General features: G+C 31.8%; 1 protein-coding gene across 1 annotated transcript; it reads left to right on the forward strand.

Moving 5' to 3' along the window:
• Window positions 1–2,474: 2,474 nt before the first annotated feature.
• On the forward strand, window positions 2,475–9,109 carry LOC106473124 (protein bfr2-like; the record flags this gene model as incomplete). Its single annotated transcript, XM_013933804.2, has 4 exons — window positions 2,475–2,572; window positions 7,415–7,588; window positions 8,573–8,672; window positions 8,883–9,109. Coding segments are annotated over exons 1-4 (583 nt in total), but the record flags the coding sequence as incomplete, so codon positions are not given.
• Between the last annotated feature and the right edge of the window lie 1,046 nt (window positions 9,110–10,155).

A 10,155-nucleotide genomic window follows, 5' to 3' on the forward strand; every position in this document is an offset into this window, starting at 1 on the left:
CCAGTTTTATTTAAGAAAGGACTTGTGTCGCTAAAGTTTAGTCGGAAAGAATTTACGGAAAATTAACTAACGACTTTCGCAGTTTTTTAGTTAGTATTACATCTACTCCTCCAATGCCCATTTTTCTTTGTGTTTGCTGGTTTTTCAAAAATAATTCCTGAAATAGCAAGCAACTCAATGAGTTACATCACATTTGCAAAATTTTGAAATGCATTGGCAAGCAGCTATAACAAACAATTTCATTGTTTCCTTGAGAAAATTCTTCCATTTAGAATCAAAGGTAGGTGTTCCAGCTCTCATCAAAGCCTGATATTTGTCATAACAACTTAGTATTTTCCTTATCAAGCTATTGTGAGATATTATTGGAATTGAAGCTTTTTTCCATAGGTCTTCTAGATCGGAAGCAACTTTCTCAGCAATTTCAGCAACCTTTGGCTCAGCATCTGATGGTAATGGCTTCAATTTTAGTCTTATATGCTGATAGTGTGAAATAAGATCTGCAATCGTTGGTAGAACAATGATTTTTAATGGTCGTGCATAAAATTCTGATACATGTGTGAAAACGGTGGCAGTTGTTTATTTTTAACTCGCCTTGTTACACTCGTGATGAACGCTGTAATGAAGGAAAGGGAAAATAAGTATAGCACTACAGCAGGGTGACATCCCTATTCAAATCACGTCTTACTCACAACTAAGCATTGATTCACAAAGTGCACTACATCCACACAGTAGCTACTAGCTCAAGGAAGGTTGCCAATTGGTACATCTTTATAGCTAGCTACCCATGAAAAACGTATTGCATGTGAGGACATTACTTCCTAGACATGAAGAATGCAAACAACTAACGCAATTTTACTAGTAACTATGCAAGACCTGTTGAATGTCAGAACGTTATTTTCTAGGCTTAAGTATCAGAAACTTCAGGCGTCTTGCAAAACCAGTAAACAAATACAAACTGAATGATATTTTACACATTTATTATAAATACACATATACAATTATTATACCCATGGAGAATTTGATATGAGGCAAAAACATTTTTCGCTTCACACTAATACACATGCCATAAAGATGACGGTTACAGAACATCACTGAATGATGTACATATCTTCCATAATTAAACTTGGACCTGATTAAAGTGCTCGACTCGCAATCTGTGGGTCACGGGTTCGAATCCTGTCTCCAAACATGCTTGCTCTTTCAACCACGGGGCGTTATAATGTAACAGTCAATCCCACTTTTCATTGATAGCCCCAAGATTTGGTAGTGGATATTGTTGACCAGCTGCCTTCCCCTTATTCTATCACTTATAAATTAGGGATGACTGGCACAAACAGCCCCTTAGTAGCTTTGTGCGAAATTCAAAAACAGACAAACAATAAAAAAATCACAATAGACAGTAACTTGTTATGCCAGATTTGTAGTTTTTGGGTGTCTTTTCTTAATACTTGCTATTTTGTCTAGTTATATGTCTATACATTTTTCTCCAAGTGTTTTCTAAACGTTCAAGCAACAAGTCTCTTCAGGATTATCACGATTGATTAATTTCTGTCATGTCTAAATTATTTTTGTCACGTATTTTCGAAACTTTCAACTTCAAACGGCAAAGAGCACAGATAGCCCTTGTGTAGTTTTGTGCATAATTAAAAACAAACAAATAAACGGCAAAAACCACTGTGGAATAACTTCTGTACTTTTTAATTTTTTAATGAATACATACGTAAAATTTTGTGAGATAGAGAACTGTACTTTTATTTTGTTATGATTTTGTTTACTGTTCATTTACTATTCCTTCTATTGTTTAGTTCAAGTATGAATTTTTAGTTATACTAAAGCGCTAACCTACCTTCTAGCTAGAGCACGTTGATTTCGAGTATGTATATATTATGAAGCTGACACAAGCTTAACCTGGCGGTGACGTACAGATATTAAAGTTGTGAAAGATTACGTAGATTTATAATAATAGTTAGTCACATGAAATGTAACCTTCTGGTCTAACCACTAAATAAAAAGCTTTCCTTGAGCTAAAAAGGAGTTAATTCACGATATATATGATTATAAATAATTATTGCTCCATATTGTTCTTGACATTGATAAGTGGTTAATTTTGGAATTCTGTGTTATTCTCTGGGGAATTAGTTTTCTTTATTCTCCTTCTTTTCCTAATTCCTTTTATATTTATCAAAATTACTCACATTGAAATTTATATTGCATTGTTTATTAATTAACGTTTATACCTAGTCCTTCCTGACCAGGTACTATTCGAAAGTTTTTTCTGTATTTCTGTTGTTATATTTAATAACTTGTTTTTGTTTGACCCTGATTGTAGAGCGTTTGCTTAGTCCGTTATAATTTAATTTTCTATTATTTTTTATTATTAAAACTCATAATATTCTTAACAATCCGAATCTTTATACATGGGGTAAAAAAAAAACAAACAAAAAAAAACTGTTAAGCATAATTATGCCAGATGGCTCTAAAAGCACAAACATGGCCACGCTTCAAGAACGACTAGCGGATTTAGCTAATCCTGCACCAGCTTTTGCGGACCCTGAAGACGATATTAATACAGGTTTGTACTCCAGTTACTTGACGATTAGTTGAAACTTATGCTATGACTTAGATGATTATCATTAAGTACATTTTATACTTTGAGTTTTACTTTAAAATAAAAATGTAGTAACTTTTTGAACTTGGTTAGGTACATAATATTAACAATAAAAATGAACTTATTCAAACCTGTATTGAGGCAAGTTGAAACTAGGAACTTTGAAAATATCTTTGTCTTTCGAACCAGAGGTGTATTATATTCAAAACCCGAAACTCTTACCTTTTCGGCCAATCAAATCAAGACAAGAAGTCTAGTAGCAGTAGTATATTAAACTGAGTAGTACTTAAAAGTTAAATTTAAAAGGAAATCGTCAAGCATCTTTTTGTTTTTAAATAAATAAATACTTAACACATCTCTCAGGAGCCAAGGGGTGTCTTTGCACTACAATTTGTTTAATATTAAATCTAAGTTCAATTCGGAAACTCCCAGAGAGAGTGGTTTTTTGGAGGTATCTTTCTGAGACAACTTCGAGACAAGTTTCATTTGTTAATTGATAAATTTTTAAATGAAATACAGCTTCCTCAAGTCTCCATACTAGATAGTACTTGGGTCTACCCGCTGGGAGTAAATTCAGTATATATCAATAAAGCCACATTCTCAGTATCATTAATTAAGCAATTGCCAATCTTTTATGCTTCTGCTATCACCATTTTATGTTTATATTTCAATTGACATTTGAATGATTTCACCTGTGATTCAGGGAAAGGTCAAAGCATCACAATAGTCAGCAGTAGGATGAGCAGACGGGAACACTTTGAAAGCATCTACAGGCATAATGTTGTATTTGGTTTGCTGCACATTATCTACCAAGATGGTTCTAAACAGTTACTTAATACTTCTGCGTGTCATTTGGAGACTTCCATGCTTCTTGTGCTTGGCCATTAAGCTCATGATGTGCTGACGGATTTCATTCACCTTACCACTTCAAATCGCTTTGCAGCTCCAAAGCTAAAAGAGTGTTAGAAATGCCTTCTTTTTAGCAAATAAACATGTCTAAAAAATTTCAGCTCAAATTAAGGAAAACTGAATTGGGTAGTTTTTTTCAACAAAAATGTCCCCCACTGGCTTGTGAGGGGCTTGTTAAAACAGAAATAACCATAAAATTCAAAACCTTATTCTATGAGGAAAAACATTAACAAATGTTATATAGGGGTTTTATCATGTGATTATTAAATTTCTCTATTTAAAGACAATGATAACTTCATCGGAAACATGGTATTTTACTAGTTCCATAGTAATCAATGATGAGAAATGTTGAGACTGGTTAATTAACAGACAAGGACAAGTCTTTTATTTGACCTATTGAAAGAAGTATGATACCAATAAATTACCTATACTCTAATCTCTATAGACAATCCAATGTTGTATTTAATTTAAATAGGTCAAACAAGCATAGAATGTGCTTTGTATGTGATATTTTTTAGTTTTTATGGTAAAAAAATTATAATTTCCAATTTGAGTATTGGAAGTAATAATAAAATTCCCAGAGAATTCTACTCACAAAAGTAGGTGACTCTGTATGGAAATTGTCTCAAAGAAATGACTTACCACATTAAGAAATGCTTTTAAAGATTTATCACATAGTCATGTAGGGTCAAAATGGAAACTCTGTAGATATTAATAAGAAACGTTTATGTTAAAATGATGTTGAAGCAGAAAAGTATATAAGGAATTTGAGTGTGCTAAATAGCAACAGAACGAAAGATTTGTATTTTGATACAAAGAATGTTTTTATACTAGAGTACCTTAACTAGGTACATTTATTTCTAGAAAAACACATAATCCAAGGATGAACTTGAGTTCTTGGATAGAAAGAATTGGTAGAAAGATGGTTCACATGTATGGGACAGTTTTGTAGTTGTATCAACTATAGGTCTTTACCAGTCACAGCTGGGACTCGTATCTGTGTTTGATTTATCAATTATAGTGACCGTAACAGATAGTTATGACCCTAACATGGTATTGGTAATCATTGTCAATAAATTCATGCTTAGAAGTTATACTCGTAGGCCTATCACTCTGCATTTCATTGTGTCACTGTCACAATGTACTTTTGTATCAGGCATTACTCATTATTCAAAGAATGTTTGTGAAGCTTAATTTCATAACAGTGGCCTGACCTGGTTGATGCAATGTACACAATTCAAGCTGTGACGTTAACTGCTTAAGCAATATATAACATGTAAGTTAAGTAGATGTACAACTTGGTGAAAGCCCAATAGATCCGGTGAAAGTCTACAAGTAAAAATAAACTCACAGTCCGTAATTGTTCTTCTTTTTGAAGCTCTTGTAATGCACTTTAAAAGTCTTATCTTAAAAGCTTTGTAGGTTATTTTAAGGAGACTGCACCTCTCCATCTTTTTTCTCTTGAAAACATGGAAAACGTGCAAAAATTTGTTAAAAAATGGGCAAAATCTCTGTAAGGATTTTCAGTAATATTGATTCTGCAAAAAAAAAAAATAGTTGTAAGACGGGAAGTGGTTTGGAAATGACGAGGCAGAAATGGCAAAGCAATTCTATCAATTGTTCAAAGTAATCCATTTCACAGTAAGAGATGTGGTCAAGATTTCTACTGTCTGAATTTTGGAACATGTAATGCATTAATTTAATAATAATCTTGAATTTTGCTTCTACAGAAAACTGTATTCTATATCAAGAAGTAAGAAATATCCTAAAAGTATTTTGATTATGAAGTACTTCTTTAATTCAAGCTTAAGCACTTATTCTAACCCTAATATAAAGTGGAAGTTAAATGGTATGAATTCAAAAAGAGCAGGAAACCTAAACAGCAACAACATCTTTATTCTCCATGTTGTAGCTGGATATTTTATTACTGTATATTTTGGTTATAATGGGAAACAAGGAAAAATGCTGAAAATTTCATTTACAGGATATGATTTGTAGAATTTTGTTTTGGGGTGAGTTTTGTTCAAATTCAGCAATTTATAATAGCTTGTGCAGTAATGATGTAGGGGTTATTCTATAAAATATTTTTGTTTTTCAATATATGAGAAAGTTTGAAACAAATTTGGTTTGTTTTTGGACTACTAAATTAGCATGACAAGCTCAGTCTGGATTGGTGAACTTGTTTAGGAGGAGATGTGTCTGCAGACATAGTTTTTCTTGATATTGTACGGTTGCTGCACTGGTATAACTTAACGTGTATAGTGTATATGTGAAGAATGCCTGTAACCCTAGTTTAGCTTAACGTGTATAGTGTATATGTGAAGAATGCCTGTAACCCTAGTTTAGCTTAACGTGTATAGTGTATATGTGAAGAATGCCTGTAACCCTAGTTTAGCTTAACGTGTATAGTGTATATGTGAAGAATGCCTGTAACCCTAGTTTAGCTTAACGTGTATAGTGTATATGTGAAGAATGCCTGTAACCCTAATTTTATACTCATCTCAGTTGGATAATCACGCACTATCCTTTGATAGAAATTATATCCATGAGAAGTTGAAGTTTGTTTACTTGAAATTCTTAGCAGCTGAAGATGCCAATAAGTATGTAATGAAAACAAACTAATGAATCTGGTAATTTTCAAAATGACATGAACAGTTTGTGTGTATCTGTGTTTTAAATAAAATTTAGAAATGTATGTTTTTGTAGACTGATCAGTAAATTGTTCTGAAAGCAGATGTAACAAAATAACTGGTGACAGAAAATGGCTATGATAAAGTAATAGTTGAGGCTATTAACATGGTCACTGTGCGAGCTTACATAGAAGTGACCATTGCAATGGCATGGGCACTTCTTAAAAAAATCTTTGCTTGTATTCATAATTCATATAACTTTAGTAAAGCAAAAATTTGGAAATTGATGATTTTCCTTTTTGTATTGACTTTTCTAGAGCTATACCTATAACTATTTTTGATTGTGAATACATAGAAAAGTGACTTATTATTGGGACTTGAATGATCATGATAGTACACTTCTAAACCTGAATTGGCAAGTGATATTGTTTCCTTACACGATAGAATTATTTCAACTCTTTAATACTGTTATAAATTTATGTATATATTATAAAAGTCAAATCTAGATATTGTCGTCCATATTCCAAAATGAAAAGTATTTTCTGAAAATGTATAAAATATTTTAAAAAATTTTGTCAGTCATTTCATAAAACTTCTCCTTGTTCTGTTTATTATTACATGCCATCTTATTTCACTCTGATTTGAAAAAAAATACAGTTGTGTTTTTTGTTAACGTAGTTATTATTTTATCAGAATTCCTATGGATCGATGTTAAAGCATGTTAAGCCTATACTCAGTTATTCTTCATTGAAGAGAAAATCTATGAAAAGCTTTAGTCAAATGATGAAAGATTTCTTTTTAAGCAGATTAATAATCATCGTTTTTTTGTTAATGTGAGATATCAAGTTGGACAGAATCTGTTCATATTATCAGACATTTGATGTATGCTTAACACTTCTTGTCTGTGTTTAATATGTAGAACTTGTGAAAGAACTAGTCAATGGTTTGTATTCTTTATGTTTATCGTTACTAAGTAACATTAAAATTTAATTGTGACTTATTTCAGATTTCAAGTATTGTTCAGAGGTTTAGACAGACTTCTTATGGTTGAATGGACAAAGAAGATAAAAGTTGTACTTAGGCTTAAACTTTGGATTCCTGGATACAGACATGCTGCTTAGTAACTCAATGTGACTGGTTTTCTGTGATTGTAGGGGGAGATATCTTGCTTTTTAATGTTTCATTTGTTTTATTAATTTTCATGTATTATATTTTACTATAATTATAAGAAAACCTTTTCTTACTCTCATATTTTTTTTATTTGTAGAAACTAGAGCTCAGGTTGAAAATTATGTTGAGGAAACTGTAGGTGGTGAAATTGGAAGAAGTGAGCTTCGAAGAAAAGTTGCTCCTCTTCTAGAAGACCTTGATACACGATATAGTGGAAGGAAGATTTCAAGGAAAAATCTGCTTGAAGGGAGTACAGCATTTGATGAATCTGGTAATACAGTAATTGATTGGTTTTTAGATATTATTTTTGTTACTATATCACTGAAGTGATTATTTTAAACAGTTGTAAAATTTTTGTTTTAAACGAGCCATAAACACTTGTTTAGTTACATAAAATTGTTTTTTTTATGTGATTTTAGTTAGGTATTAACATTTAAATTTAAAACATTTAAATTACTGGATAGATTTTTTGTGATTTTAGTTAGGTATTAACATCCAAATTTAAAACATTTAAATTACTGGATAGATATTTTTGTGATTTTAGTTAGGTATTAACATCCAAATTTAAAATTAACATCCAAACTTAAAACATTTAAATTACTGGATAGATATTTTTGTGATTTTAGTTAGGTATTAACATCCAAACTTAAAACATTTAAATTACTGGATAGATTTTTTGTGATTTTAGTTAGGTACCAACATCCTAATTTAAAACAGTTAAATTCCTTTATAAACTTTAACACTTACAATAAATTTTTCATACTTTGAACTTTTCGTTACTCTGAGCTCTTATCAACTTTGACTTAAGGTATATAGAAGATAATGGAACACTAATTATGCACACATGTATCACTCATAATGTGCAATTTTGTATGCTCATATATATATGTATGTCTGTATGTGATTTATTATACATGGATCACAATTGTAATATTCAGTTATAAACAGTATGTAACTGCTATTTAATATATAAAATTTGTGATATTTGTTGACATATTGATTTACCTGCTCGTGTGACATACATAGTTGAATACACAATTATAAAATATGGAATGTAAAAAAACATTGTACGTTGTGATAACAAAGTCAAATTCACTGATTGTGAATTGCTTTATGCAATGTGCTCATGCATGTATTTTTGTATAGAAGCTGTTTTTGTTTTGTACAAAGTGATATGTATGGTATAGCTGGAAAAAATAATTCATATACATATTAAAATGTTTCAGTTTTAAATATATAGACTGTTATTTTTCAGAAGGAAGTTCAGAAGAAGACGACGAAGACAGTAATATTAGTAGTGATAATGAAGGCATTGCAGATTTTCGGAAAAAATTCAGCTCTTCTGGTAACAAAAGGTAGAAACTTCGAGATGAAATCCACCAAATTAAAACTACTGAGATTATTTCTAAAATAAGACCAATTGTATTTTATAAACTTAAGATATCAAGAGAAATAAAATACAGAGCATCTTTTTGTTTTCAACAAATTGTGTTTCGCAAACAACTAAAACTATTGTAAATATTTATTAATAAGATATAGGAATTTTGAACTTTCTTTGTTTGTAGTCACTCCATAAAGCAAAAGGATGAGGACTACCTTGAATCTGCCAGTGATGCAGAGCAGGAACAAGTGGAAGGTGATGCAAGTGATAGTGATATTGCAGAAGAAGAAGAAGAATCAGTTTCTGCTAGTGATGAAGACGATGACGGAGAAAAATCAGATGACGAAGAAATAGATGAAGATGCTGAATCACAAGTATCGGGTAATTGTTTAATAAGCATTTACAAAAAAAGTATATTTTCATGTTTATTTATCTGCTTCGTTTATTTTTTTACTTCCATTTTTATGCATTCTTTGTTGCTAGCTGCATCATTGTAATTTTTTTGACAAGGTCTTTAATCTGCAAGTTTCAATGAACTAGACATAATATTTTGCTTTGCTTTCAAACAAGTTTATGTTATCCCCAGAAAAGTTCAGTTGCTATATTCTATTGTTTTTCTTCCTGGTGTTTAAATATAAAACTGTGTGATATTGTATATTGTTTTCTGTCTTGTATTTTTGTTTATTAATTTACCAAATCTTTATTTAGGGATTTTCCTATCAGAATATTTGGTTATATATGCTTTATCAATAAACATCTTTTGAGATTAATGAAATGTGCTTAGATCTTTTATTCTTTCTGCTTTAGTTTCAAAACTTTTGGACCTATCATGGCCTTGTAGTTAGGTTGTTTGACTTGCACCTAGCATGATCTGGTAGTTAGGTTGTTTGACTTGCACCTATCATGGCCTGGTAGTTAGGTTGTTTGACTTGCACCTATCATGGCCTGGTAGTTAGGTTGTTTGACTTGCACCTATCATGGCCTGGTAGTTAGGTTGTTTGACTTGCAATCTGCAAATTGTGGGTTTGAATCCCATTAACGAACATGCTCTCCATTTCAGCTGTGGTGGTGTCATAGCTTGACAGTCAATCTCACTGTTCCATCAGAGTATCCCAAGAGTTTGAGGTGGGTGGTGTTGACCAGCTGCTTTCCTTCTAGTTTATCACCTCTAAATTAGGGATGGCTAACCAAGATAGCCGTTGACTAGCTGCTTTCCTTCTAGTTTATCACCTCTAAATTGGGGATGGCTAACAAGATAGCCGATTGACTAGCTGCTTTCCTTCTAGTTTATCACCTCTAAATTGGGGATGGCTAACAAAGATAGCCGTTGACTAGCTGCTTTCCTTCTAGTTTATCACCTCTAAATTGGGGATGGCTAACAAAGATAGCCGTTGACTAGCTGCTTTCCTTCTAGTTTATCACCTCTAAATTGGGGATGGCTAACAAAGATAGCCGTT

This window comes from Limulus polyphemus, unplaced genomic scaffold (genome assembly GCF_000517525.1).
Source record: "Limulus polyphemus unplaced genomic scaffold, Limulus_polyphemus-2.1.2 Scaffold5906, whole genome shotgun sequence".
NCBI classification, from domain to species: Eukaryota; Metazoa; Arthropoda; class Merostomata; order Xiphosura; family Limulidae; genus Limulus; species Limulus polyphemus.